This window comes from Phoxinus phoxinus, assembly GCF_949152265.1.
Source record: "Phoxinus phoxinus genome assembly, chromosome: 9".
Lineage (NCBI taxonomy): Eukaryota > Metazoa > Chordata > Actinopteri > Cypriniformes > Leuciscidae > Phoxinus > Phoxinus phoxinus.
The window spans coordinates 29,716,611-29,730,600 of record NC_136884.1 but is presented as its reverse complement, the minus strand read 5'-3'; the positions used below and the strand labels follow the sequence as shown (position 1 = coordinate 29,730,600).

Sequence of the window (13,990 nt, the reverse complement as noted above, 5' to 3'; positions counted from 1 at the left end):
ATTTTCACAAGTACCGAAGCCAATGTGGCCTTTTCCAACAGGTTACTCGCGTGCTGGAACTTATCGCTAGGGAAGCTGTCTATTTGGAGTTCGTGTTCACCATACTGGGGGAACTTGGACAGGTTAGAGTCCCCAATAATGACGATTCTCCTTTTCAAAGTAAGGCTCCAATCTAACAGTTTTCTCATTGTATTGCTGTGGCGCAATGGACGGTTAAGAGAATCGGGAGATGGGCTTTCAACATTTTGGGATTCAATTCTGTCCGTGTCTGTTAAACGTCTGGGTCCTCTAACTGACTGCTGGATCGGGCTTGGTAAGGGGTCAAATTCTTTGAGGAACTTGGTGAAGATGGTTTTTCCGGAGTCGGTGTGCAGTCAGAAAAAACTTTAACCTAAAAGTGCTATGCTGAGAGTGATCTGAGAAAACAATCGGTGAAGACATTGGGGGAAAGGGGAACAATGTGGGATCTGATTCCACCAAAGGAGGGCTAAGTGGGACACATTTGACTCTGGTGGGGCCTCTTTACTAGGGCTGGGCAAAATTTGTTTATTTTTCGATTAATCGATTTTTAAAATGTGGTCGCTTCAAAATCGATTTCCAAAGGCCAAAAATCTATTTTTTCCCCATATTTATTTATACCTATCACCCAAAAGGCAGTATTAACATTAGTTTTCCTACAGTGTTCATAGGCTTGCAGCCTCCATGTTACAGCTAATGCTGTGAGATTTTATGTTAGTTTTATCTTAAATATAAAATAACCTGATCCTGATTGATCAAGGCATGCGACTGTTCTGACTTGTCTAATTTTCAGCATCAATTTTTCATCTTGCATCAAAATCCTGTCTATTCATTGTATGCATTTGAAGGTGGGTTTTAATGTACCCAAGAGTACCTAAAATAAAAAGAGTTTAATATACAGGTTTGTGGCTCTATTTCTTTTTATTAATTAACTACTTATGTTCACCGTTTAAAAATAAATAAATATAGGATTTGTATTAAATCTTTATTCATTGAGTCTAATCGGGAATTGAAATGGAATTTAGAATCAGAATTTTATCGAAATCGAATCGAATTCAGAGCTTGCGAATCGAAATGGAACATCTGAATCGATACCCAGCCCTACTCTTTACCCCGGGGGGTCCGCACAGGTTCTAAGTGACAGCTCTTATGTGTCCTTTTTCTCTGCTCATGAGTGTTGCAGAGTGTTGGAGAGGTTTGTATTTCCATAGCTGTCATAACAGTCACGTGACATATGCTGTCATAACAGCGCGAAAATTTAAAGAGCCCATTCCACTGACTGCACCACCTTCGAGCGATGTTTTTAGTTCTGCTTTCCGCTTTTGTCTGCGTTTTTACGTCGTTCGAGCTCACAATCCAGAGGCGGCGTCGGTCAGCTGCTCGCAGATCACGCCTTCGTCGAGAGCTTTTGCGGAATTTCTCAAGTAACGTAAGTATCATCATTTTTTTAGCTAAAACATTTTACATCAGAAAAACACACACACAGACCTGTGAACAATGACCGATGTTGATTTTTGGCAAGGAAAAAGTAATTTATTTGCTTGTGATATTACCATCGATGAATATACATTAATGAATCAATAGAGATGTGTGTGGTAATATCACAAGCTATATATATATATATATATATATATATATATACACACAGACGTTTGCATAGACACTGCTTGTGATATTACCATCGATGAATATACATTAATGAATCAATAGAGATGTGTGTGGTAATATCACAAGCTATATATATATATATATATATATATATATATATATATACACACAGACGTTTGCATAGACACTGCTTGTGATATTACCATCAATTAATGAATCAATAGAGATACGTGTGTGTGTGTGTGTGTGTGTCTATTGATTCATTCGTTGATGGTAATATCATAAGCAGTGTGTTTATGCATGTGTATGTATAAAAATTTACACACACACACACTGAGGGTCACAGTGGTGGACACTAGGCTAACACACTGAGGTCAGATACAATACATACATATACATGTGTATATATTAAGACTTAAGATGTAAAAGCCTCTAAATGCTGTCTGAAATTTTCTTCTAAAATGATTTTATTTTATTTTATCCAGCTCGTATGTCTAGGTTCAGTAATTTGATTTGAATGGTCATTTGCATTGCCATTACAGTGAAATAACTGAACATAGATGCATGATCTATCATATATTAACAAAGTTGTGTGCAGTTATGTCATGTAGAATTGTAATGCAGACAGATAAGGTAGTTGATTTAGAAAAGTTTTTTTGTCATCTTGGGCATTTTCAGCAGTGAAGATTAACTCCAAGTGTAAGCATGTATAAATCAATGAGTCAATGTCTGTATGTGGGTGTGTTTGTGTGTTGTGGAACATACCTCTGAAGAGTTACTTATATGGTGGCAATTGAGTGTTGTCTTTGTTCATCATTGAAAGGGTGTTGAATTTTAGTGGTCTAGGTGAGGTTCAGAGACAATGCTGAGAATTATTTAGCTTTTTTGTTGTTTTAAGAGCCTGAAGCTCATTTTTTTGTGGGTTAACTTTTTTGGCTTGTCATCCTTTTTTGAGGGCAGGCAAGGCACTGGAAGATTTCTGACTTTTGTGATGTCTTCAGTAGTTGTGGTTTGGGCAGTGGATGTATGCTGTGTTTGATTCTTTTTTTTTACTTTTTCTGGTAGTTGATCATCTGTGTTAGAGAGCTTGTCCTGTGTAAGGTGCTTCAATGTCTGTGGAGTATCTTGTTGAACGGTTGTGGTAAAAACAGGTGTTTCTTCAGATGTAGATGCACACAGCTCTTCATCGCTGTTGTGGTGTTCTTCTCCGTCTTGGGTGTGGATAGTGATGGTCTTGGAAAGTGCTGTTAATTGGTTTTCATTAGTGTACTGCACCGTCACAGGGCCTGCCGTTATCAGGAACCATGTTTGTCAAGTCAAGTTTATGAGTCTGTTGAGTATGAGTGTGCCGTTGCATTTAGCTAGGTAGCTTTCCGTCTTGCGCAGGATTTTGCACAGACAAAACACTTAAAAATATTAATTACTCAATGCCACATATTAAGCACTTTATAACTGACAATCTAGCTACTGTAAATCCCTGGGAGTTAATAAAACTAGCTAAAACAGCATGACACTGTGAACATACTAACAAATAAATTAAAAGAGAGTGTGTATCATTTTATTTCTTTAATATTCTTTTTTAGCAATTATTTCTAATATTGTGTAACATTATGTAAGACGGTGTCCTAACCCACTGTATTTGTATGCAAAAATTAAGCATTGAAATTACTTTAAAGTTAGTGCTCATTACAAAGCAGACTGACAATTTGTTAACGCAGTGCGGCCATTAAAGACAAGAACACAATGGACACACACACACAAAGTCAAATTCATCAAAACTTTATTTGTAAAAATTAAAACACACACACACACTGACATAAGTTAAAAAATAAAATAAAATAAAACTTAGGGAAGAGATCGTCTGAAAAACAAAACATAAATTTAGTGGACCACTTATCAAGTAACTGCAGCACTATTAGGATTGTGATGATAAATGGACTCTTACCCATGTCCACTTCAGGGACTTCGGGTCCGCACAGCGCTGTGGCCCCGACTGGCAACATATCCTCATACCGAGGAAACAGCTCGTCTGGAAAACAAACCATCAATTTAGTTGACCACTTATTGATTATCTGCAGAACTATTAGGATTGTGATGATAAAGGGGATTCATACATGTAGGTGGCCTCCAGGTCGTCGGGGCTCCACAGCGCTGTGGCCTCTGTCATTGCTGCCGCCGCCGCCAGTTCCTCGAAGCGAGGAAACAGCTCGTCTGGAAAACAAACCATCAGTTTAGTTATTAATAATCATTAATTAATTTGAGTGATTATTAGGATTGTGATGAACGGTTTCATACCAATAATTTCCTGAATTTCCACCTCCTCGTCCGTCTGCACTGGTGTGACATTCACATGAGGCAGCAGCGAGACCCACACTTGCTGTCCCACAGCAGCTGCAGCTTCCCCACGGTCACCGACTTCTCCAACGGGTCTGAAACATAAAAAAAACACATGATTGCATTTGTTAAATTAACAATAAAAAGCTGTATCATACACTGACAAGATGGTGTTTGACCCGTTGTTTTAAATCAGTTTTAACACAGACTTACTGTCAAATCCCGGTGCCCTTTCTGCAGATGTTTCTCTGGGTATTTGACAACCTTGGTTGATATTTGAATTTTAATTTGGCTAATATTGCCCGTTGCCGAGGGTCCGTATCTGCTGGACTTATCTAAATGGATGATCCCCATGGAGGGAGAACCTGGATTTGTAAAGTTGGAACGGTTGTTTTATTCTCAACGATATGAAAAGTGTTGCCACTCCCATTATTGCACATTTTCCTCAAATGATAAAATTTCCCCGTAAATATGCAGGCACACGCGGTTGCCTACTTTATCAGTCGAGCCAATAGCGCGGCAAGATACTGACATAGGATTATTATTAACCAATCAGATGTAGCTTATTTAGAACAGCTGTTACACGGATAACAGCTATCAGACACGAGTAGCAGCTGCGGCAGCACATTGACCACATTATTTGTTTCATTGTGTGATTGTAAGTATTCATTTAATTAGAATATATCTATTAAACATATTTTTGTACACTGTGTTGTCTCGTTAGTGTCGTTTTAAGTAGGGTAGTTTCAGCTGGCTAAGTAGCAGTAGCGCTAGCATCATGCGATTACATTTTTGATTTTGTGTAAACATTCTATTCTAACGGTAACACTTCATCCAACATACTATAGGGTACAGCTCCACTGTATGTTCGCGGATAATTACCTCAGACTGTTTTGCAAACGTTCGCCAAAAACTCAAGGCAAACATGAACCTGTTCATATTTAACGATCAGATTACATCTGACATAAAGTTAAAGGTCAGTAAGCAGCCAATACTCTAACCGGAGAGCTAAGAGCTCAAGTTAGAACTGCATGTAATAGAAATAAGATTATAAGTATAATTAAAAACAGTTTTATCCACTCCACAGTACACCAAAAGCAAATCAATTATAACGCCAGACTGTCGATGTAAATGTCTATTGAGAGAATAATGTTAGAAATCAAACTACCCTTTCATCGCATTGCAATAGTTATACTTTGTTCCCTGTATTTACTAGCACAGTCTACAGCAGCGGCGGAGTGATATTAAGTTACCTAGGCAACCGAGAGAGCCGGTCCACATGACAATCACGCAAGTGTATTTACCTGCCTGACTATACCTATTGCAATGCGATGAAAGGGTAGTTTGATTTCTAACATTATTCTCTCAATAGACATTTACATCGACAGTCTGGCGTTATAATTTATTTGACTTAGGCTGTGTGTGAATTTGTATACCAATTCTTTAAAATTCTAGCTACACATCACTTATTTGAGCTTAATGTTTTACAAATGATTTACTTAAAGTGGAAATCCAAAAAATACCTAAGGTGTGAAGTCCTCATCTTATACACGTTTTGAAAGAAACATATATTGAGTTATTTTAAAGTGATGACCAACAAATGAGATTGCTAGTAGCAAAGTCTCTTTAGATCTTTTTGAAACCTGTGAGTTACCTTTACTGAAGCTGCTGAAGTTAATTTTCTATCCTCATGATGACACTACAATAATATTGTTTGAATACTTTTCCTTTTGGTGGTGCTTTAAGCTCTATACTACTTTACACCAAAGTTATGCGATTGTGTTTTAAGCTTTGTATTCTGTATCCATTTAAAAGTTAAATACACAAAAATAAAGCAAATATCTGTCTGGAGTGAGTGGGTATTTCTCTACGGCGCGGCACTCATATTCAGACAACATCGTTTTTCAGATATACCAGCAATTTGCTCGTTTCAAAAAACATCTGGTATCTCCTACAAAATAAGGGCACACACAAAACACTTTAAAAATATGAATTAGTCAATGACACATATTAACCTGTTAGCCTGAAGCGCCACTTTTGAAAAATCCCCAGAAATTGCATACCCAAACTAAAACAGATACAGTTCATGAACCCTTTGTACTAAAAGCACAAGTATGGTCTCATTTGAAAGCTGACACCTGGCACTTTATTGGAAATGTAGAATGAATTATTGTCATAATGAAAAAAAAAATTATGAATAGCTTCAAAGTTGTGTAAGTTATTAGAAATTTATTTTTATGAAACATCTTCATAAAAATTAAATTGAAGTTGGCACTGTAGCACTCTAGAAATGCACTCCAGCTAAAGACACATGTCTGACCATGTTATATTTAAAATTTGAAGTTGATAAGTCTAAAACTCTGTATTTTGTTAAAGGGTAAACTAAACCCCTGGTCAGAGCCTGACTCCACCCACTGGCAATATTTGAAAAATGCTGGAAAAGTGGGCAGACCCCAACGGACGAACCGAGGGCGGGGCTGAGCGCGTGATTGACAGACCCGCAGTGACGCAGTGATTGACAGCTGCTGTCAGACTCGCGAAGATAGAGAGTGACTGGAGTGACGAAAGTAGCTTTGCAACAGAGCGGTCATTTGAAGTCGAGGACTTTTCTCCCCCACCTTCCCCTGAAGTGGACGAATTGTCTGTGGACACAGAGCTAAAACCATATCAATTCGAGCCGCGAGCTCAAACTGCGGTGTCGCATCGCATTAACTCCCGCATCGCGATCGGCATCCGACGATGCTAGCGGTGCAGCCGCGCAAGAGAGAATGGGGCCAGTATCTGAGAGTGGATTATTATTACTATTGACCTCCGTTAAGCATATTTTGCCGCTATGTGAAAAAAAATATCCAGCAAAACGCGCCGGCGGTTGTGGAGTCCATGCAGGAAAAGCAGCGCTTGGCACACAAGTGCATGTAAACACTGGCGCTAATTTCCAAGTCTGGGGGAAAGTTATGCAGTCCAGCAGTGCTGTTGCTACCGGCAACACTACACCTACGTACCATCCTAACCACTGTACTAAACACAGATAAAGCGAATGCTAAAAATCTACACTATTCTAACTGATGCAATACTATGCTACTAACTAACTATGCTTCTAACAACTATGCTAAATAACTACCTAGGCTACACGAAATAATCTAAATAACTATAAATGCTATGCTAACTAGATGCTAAAATACGCTATCCTGATCGTTTTCAATACTCGTAATTCCAATTTCCAACTCCTGACTCGCTAGTCGCTACAGTGGTTTTGACGGAACCAGAATGCTTTTATACCAGGGGCTGCCAGGGGCGTGGCAGAGTAGCGTCACAGAGTACCCTACGTCAGAGAGTACCCCTACTTCAGGAGATTCCGTTTAACCTGAAGAGGGCAGCACTCAGACGTTTTTACACTATATATTTGAAAAATAAAACACTTTATACTCAAATGTTAAAAAAAGTACTCGAATCAATGAACAGCATTTATGAAGCTCCATTCTTACAGATCATTAACTAAAAAAAGTTGGTTTAGTGTTTAGTTACCCTTTAAATGTTTTTCAAGATCATCTCAAATGACTTTATTTTGAATTGACTCTAAAATGCAAACTTGTGTTTATTGTCATCTATTAGCATCTATTCAGTCTATTGTCTCTATTGTTTTGTGGTGCAAACGAGACCCATTCAGTGACAGTCTCTCCTGCTCACATTTACACCTCTCCAGCCTGGTTATGGCCCTGGTTATGGCCATAAATATGCTTTTCCTTTGTCTCCATTATAATGGCTATCGACTAGCTATTCACGGTTTTTCACCCCCTAATTTCTTTCATAATCCTCACTTCACATTTGAAACTGTATCAAATGCCTTTCTTAAATGAAGAAATATTTCAGTAAGCATTCCGATTTAGAAAAAATCATAAAAAATAACAGCTAGATGGCAGGTGCAACTAGAGAGCTAGCTAGCATGTTAGCTTAGCACACCATCAATACACGACAATTTATGAGATTAAAACCATGTTTGTGCTCCAAACTTACTTTATAGCGCAAGTCGAGTGTTTTAAATAATCTTCTATGAGCTTATTTGGCTTCAGATAAAAAAATCAGACAGAAAATATATTAGTTTATGGTATTCTGTACGACGATAAAGTCTATATCGATTAGCATTACATTATAAATATAATCTATTATTATAAAAATACCTGACATGGCTCGAAGAACACAGGTAAATCAAATATCATTGCAATCATGTTTATTGTCTTCAAAACATCTTTATCTGCATGTTACAGCGATCTCTGAAAGCTTTGTCTATGTGAGTGACGTCCTGGAAGGTCACATGGTATGGCTCTTCTTCATGTGCAGTGCATCCATATATGGAATATTCTGTGTATCTCTGGCGCCCTCAGTCTGCTGGATGGATTGAAAACACAGTACATCAGAGTATCCAGCGCGCATTATGAGTACATGGACGCATTTTGATATAAATTCAATAAATATTACTCCTGTCTATAGAAATCTGATGTAAACCTATGAGAATCTATCAATATTTCTCCAAATCTGCACATTTTTGAGCCAAAAGCCCTGAGGGACGTTGTTTTGTCACGCGCTGTCATGACAACAGCAGGGGAGTTTTTTTATGAATGGACGCGGCTGAAGCTCATAATTCATATTAAAGGTATCGACTCATTTTTTCAATACATAAATCCTGACACAAATTAAGACATAACTGTCACTATAAGTTTCTCAGAATACAATAGTGGTCAAATACTGAAACGTGAGACTTATATCTTTTTAATGATGTATAGTTTGTCAAGGTAATAACATTAAATCTGATAGTAACTTTGAACTATATATAAAAAAAAAACGCTTCAGTGCGTCCTTGCTCTGGTGAAGGCTAACAGGTTTTAAACACTTTACAACTGACAATCTTATCTAGCTACTGTAAATCCCTGGGAATTAAGTGTTTTGTAATAAAACTTGCTAAAACAGCATGACACCGTGAACTTACTAACAAATAAATGAAAAGAGAGGGTGTATCATTTCATTTCTTTATTACTATTATTTTTTTGCAATTATTTCGAGTAGCTGAAGGAATCTTTCCTCTCTCTCTTTTATCTCCCTTTCTCGCACTTCTCGGTCTCTTCTTTCTTCTCTTTCTCTGGCCTCCTGTTCTAGTCTCTTCTCATGCTCTCGTCGCTCTCTTTCTTTCCTTTCCTCCTTTTCCTCCATCTTTCTCTGTCGCCTCTCCTACCTTTCAATGGCATCCCTTTCTCTTTCAGCTTCCCTCTCCTCCATCTCTCGAATCAGCTCCTCAATGTCTTTTCTTTTCCTCCCTACTCTTTCACGCTCTGACCTCACTGAGGATGGAGAGGCAGGGTAAGGGTGGTGTGATGGAGAGTCTGCCCCCTATTGCCTCATCCATGGCAGAATACCATTTCCAGGATGCTGCTGTTACATCCCCATCCTCAGTGCTCACCCCAGTAAGTATGTGGACATTTCAGATCCTACAATATTTGAAAACAAAATAGCAAGACAGTCAATTGTATTGTAAAACATATGATTCATTAAATTATTGCATTACAGGGCCAAACATGATTAAATCATGACAGAATTCTCATTTTGGAGTGAACTACAATAAAATAAAATCTTACTTTGTATTTTTGTTTTAAGTTTTCCCATTTTTAAAAAATCTGAACAGCAGACATTTTGCCCTCTAGCCTCTGCTCTGTGATAAAAACTCTGCAATAAATGCACAGAAATCAAGCATAAAAGGAATGCAGTAAGAGCTTGACTAGAAATGTTAAATTTGTCTTGTATACTTACTCGAAACCTTTTTTTGCAGCGTTTCTTTTTCCAGTGAAGAGGGCTTCATTAGCCACTCTCCACTCAATTAAAACACGGGTGTGTTCATCAGTCCCTGCTAAATCAACACAGAATTTAACAATAGTAATGAACCATGGTCAATCTATTAATGTTACATTGACAATCTGAGGTACACGTGTTCATTTGAAACAAATTATTAACAGTAATTAACAGTTAGCCTGCTATGTAGCCAACAAATATTTCACAATATCAACACTGGTAGGCTATATAATCGTTTTAATTTACTTTCGTTTTGTAACTCTCATTAAACTGCTAAACAACGAACATCTTTGTTTAAAGAAAACAGTGTTAACTAGCATTAACGTTTAAATCGGTCTATTCCGTAATAATAATGATAAACCTATAATTTTTCTGAACTGGCTGGAAAAGGGCCACCTCAACAAGCCAATCGTTTACTTATATTAAGTTAAACAAATACAATTTAACCACAAATAAACAAAAAGTGTTTTCTAAAGTACTTACACTTGAAAACAGCCGCGTCTCCATTTTTCAAATATAACAACAACTCCTCTCTCCCGTGGCATCATGGGATAGTAAAGTGTCCATCGTATGCGCACTTCAGAATCTCGCCGGAAGTAGTAGGTCATCCGGGTACTTTTCGCGTACTGTTTTTCGAATTCTATGTATTCGGACATACTACTCTGCTCGTGTACTGTTTTTCGCATACTATATAGTATGGAAGTATTCGATTTCGGACGCAGCCAGGGTCTGCAACATATTTAATTTGTCTTTTTAATATTTTTCAATAAAAAAAGTGAGGGAGCAAGAGTTAGCTGTTAGGGTTACCACAGCAACTCAAGCTCTCAACTGTCACCCAGTATTTAAATGCAGCTTAATTTGTTTAAATTCTGGGTGACAGTTGAGAGCTTGAGTTGTGAGATTTTTTTTTAAACAGATAATCTTTATTACAAGATTTCTTAAGTATTTTGTGTACTTACCTACTAGATGACAACACAGAGTCCATACATTATCAGCGAAGAGCAGGAAAAGGCTGCCAAAGACGCCCTGTGTCCTCCATCACTGCCAGTCACAGGAGAGGAAGACATATTTTCTTGGGCAGACTACCTAACCCTTCAAGAGGCTCTATGCAGCGGGGATTGTGACGTGTTTCCGACTACACGCTCTACTGGGCTAACAGTTTCCGGTTCCGTATTTACATCTGACGCTAACCCAAATAACCTTGTGTACGGCGCGAAACTTAATAGCGACAAACATTTCTGGTTGTTCTTATATCTAGTTTACATCTTATATCTTATATCACTTAACCATGGAGAAAAAGGTTTTCAGATACCAAAAGTTAATGCGACCTAGATCGGAACATTGTTGTGTCCCGTTGTGCGTTGTGTCGGCAAGATACAACTCGACTGTGAGTTTCCATTCATTTCCAGTGGAAGAGGATCTCAGAAAAAAGTGGATCGTTCAGATCAGGAGAGATGACTTCCAAGTCAACAAAAACACAAAGGTGTGTAGCGTTCATTTCAGACCTGATGACTTTATGGAAGGGGCTCGTCTAAAAAAAGGTGTTTTCCCTACACTGTTTGAGTGGAACCATTACCAGGAGCAGCCGCCGAGGTTGAGTGTTTGGGAACGTCGAGAGAGACCGCTGACCCCTGATCCTGACTCGGACGTAGACCAAGAAGATATGGACTTTGATGTGGAGAGGACTGGACATGATTATTGTTCAGTTCCCGAAGCTGCAGCTGTGGACATTGTTCTACATGAAAACGAGGAGTTAAAAAGGGAGATAGAAGATGTACGGAAGCAGTTGGAGCAAACAAAGATCACACACCGCTTTGGTCTCAAGAGATTTGCTGGGTCTGATGAGGACATACGCTTTTATACAAGGTAAGATATTGCCTGTGGTAAGCAGTTGTAATAGCGTTGCCATTGTCCTGAAAACACTAGTCCACGTTTCTGATAAATATGATTGGAGTTGTATACGCTAGCTACACGTATCCTATGCAGTCTAAAAGTAGGCTACACTGACCAAAATAATAACAACAACGTAGACACATAATTATAAGTATGAACACCAACTGGTGAAACGATTAATCGTGATTAATCACATCCAAAAAAAAGTTTGTGTGTACATACACATGCATGTATATATTTAAGAAATAATTGCTTAAATATACTGTATATATAAATATATATTTATTTAACATGCATGTGTGTGTTTTTATATATACTAAATAATTATACACAATATACACACATATATTATGTAAACACAAACATTTATTTTGGATGCGATTAATCGTTTCACAGCTCTAAACGGCAATCAGAGTTATTTTAATCATACATACCAAATTCCATAATTGTCATTACTCAATGTTGCAAGATTGTAGTTCAGCATTCCTATTTCCTAAACTTTAAACTTAATACAAAGCTATGTATAAGTATTTTATACCATGTGAGAACCAATGCACGTTTCTTTCTTGACAGATTTGCAACATACAACCACCTGATGGCCTTCTGGGAACTGATTGAACCGGCAACTCACAGGATGATTCGTGTCACCAACTCCAAAGTCTTCAAGGAGCCTGGAAACACTCGGGCACTTCCTGTAATAGATGAGTTCTTCCTGTTCTTGATGCATCTTGCTTTGGGCCTCAAGCAAAGGGACCTTGGTCATCGGTTTCAAGTACATCAGACCACTGTAAGCCGCATCGTAACAACCTGGGCCAACTTCCTGTACTTTGTCCTGGGGTCAGTGTGCATTTGGATGCCAAAAGAGAAAGTACGAGCCCATCTGCCAGAAGAATTCCATCAATTTCGAGACACACAGGTTATCCTGGATTGCACAGAGATCCGCTGCCAAACACCTTCCTCTTTGCTACTACAAAGTGAGGTCTTTTCAAATTACAAGTCTCACTGCACCTTCAAAGCTCTAATAGGAATGGCACCTCATGGTGCAATAACATTTGTTTCTGCACTGTATGCAGGGTCTATTAGTGACCGGGAGCTGTTCAAACAGTCAGGGATCATTAAACTTCTTACCGCTGACATGGCCATCATGGTGGATAAGGGCTTCTTAATCTTATAGTGCCATGTAAAATCCACCGGCCTGTTTTCCTGACCAATGGAAAACAAATGTCAGCTGATGAAGTGACACACACTCAGTCTGTGGCTAGGCTCAGGGTACATGTTGAACGTCTTATCCGTCGTGTTAAAGAGCATAAGTTGTTTGACACAGTCATCCCCTTGTCCATTTCTGGTAACATAAACCAACTGTTCACAGTGGCATGTTTGCTTGTGAACTACCAATGTGGACCACTTGTCAAGGCATGGAGCCATTGAGCCTAAAAACTCTCATTCTAGATGATGTGCTAAGGTTTGTATAAATATTGTACATATACTTTTGTAAATACTATGGATTTCACACTGTTCTGTATGCATACCTCTGATCAACAGACAAAACTAAGACTGTTTCCTTGTACATATTTTATTGTAATTGCATAATACATAACACAAAAAAACAGTAAGAATCGAAAGATATATGTATATACATGTTATACCCACACTCACACACATCATAAACACATCTCTTCACACTGGCACATTTCCCACAGCTTTCAAGCAGGCTCGGGTAACCCCACTGCTTAAGAAACCCACTCTAAATCCAGCACATCTAGAGAATTACAGACCGGTATCCCTTCTTCCATTCGTCGCAAAAACACTTGAACGAGTTGTTTTCAACCAGATCTCCTCCTTTCTTACGCAGAACAACCTCTTGGACAACAATCAGTCTGGCTTCAAAAGGGGACACTCGACTGAGACTGCTCTGCTCTCAGTAATTGAAGCTCTGAGATTGGCAAGGGCAGCTTCCAAGTCCTCAGTTCTCATCCTGCTGGATCTGTCTGCTGCCTTTGACACAGTTAACCACCAGATCCTCCTGTCTATCCTAAAGATGAAGGGCATCTCGGGAACTGCACTCCAGTGGTTCAAGTCTTATCTCTCGGGTAGGTCCTTTAGGGTGTCGTGGAGGGGTGAGGTGTCTAAGACCCAACATCTAGCCACTGGTGTGCCTCAGGGCTCAGTGCTTGGACCACTTCTCTTCTCCATCTACATGACATCACTAGGATCTGTGATTCAAAAACATGGCTTTTCCTACCACTGCTACGCTGATGACACACAACTCTACCTCTCATTCCAGCCTGATGATCCGACG

General features: G+C 38.8%; 1 protein-coding gene and 1 long non-coding RNA gene across 3 annotated transcripts; one reads left to right on the top strand and one right to left on the bottom strand.

Moving 5' to 3' along the window:
- Positions 1-3,571: 3,571 nt before the first annotated feature.
- Positions 3,572-4,654, bottom strand: LOC307004473. 2 transcript variants are annotated; one of them, XR_013799039.1, is made up of 4 exons: positions 4,174-4,654; positions 3,922-4,055; positions 3,741-3,837; positions 3,572-3,655 (listed from the first exon to the last, which is right to left on the bottom strand). It is a non-coding gene; the product is annotated as an uncharacterized lncRNA (long non-coding RNA). The 2 variants fall into 2 exon arrangements; XR_013799038.1 differs by having other exon boundaries at positions 3,922-4,654.
- Positions 4,655-11,447: 6,793 nt separating this feature from the next.
- Positions 11,448-13,239, top strand: LOC307004389 (uncharacterized protein). Its single transcript, XM_079623535.1, has 2 exons — positions 11,448-11,664; positions 12,265-13,239. Exons 1-2 carry the CDS (start codon positions 11,462-11,464, stop codon positions 12,863-12,865), a joined length of 804 nt encoding a protein of 267 aa, XP_079479661.1. The 5' UTR covers positions 11,448-11,461; the 3' UTR covers positions 12,866-13,239.
- The last annotated feature ends 751 nt before the right edge of the window (positions 13,240-13,990 follow it).

What these genes read in the sequence shown, in the direction of transcription:
- LOC307004389 (XM_079623535.1), top strand. Translation starts at nt 11,462, where the DNA reads ATGGACTTTGATGTGGAGAGGACTGGACATGATTATTGTTCAGTTCCC. An exon ending in GACATACGCTTTTATACAAG is followed by an intron (nt 11,665 to 12,264) that starts GTAAGATATTGC and finishes CTTTCTTGACAG; the next exon opens with ATTTGCAACATACAACCACC.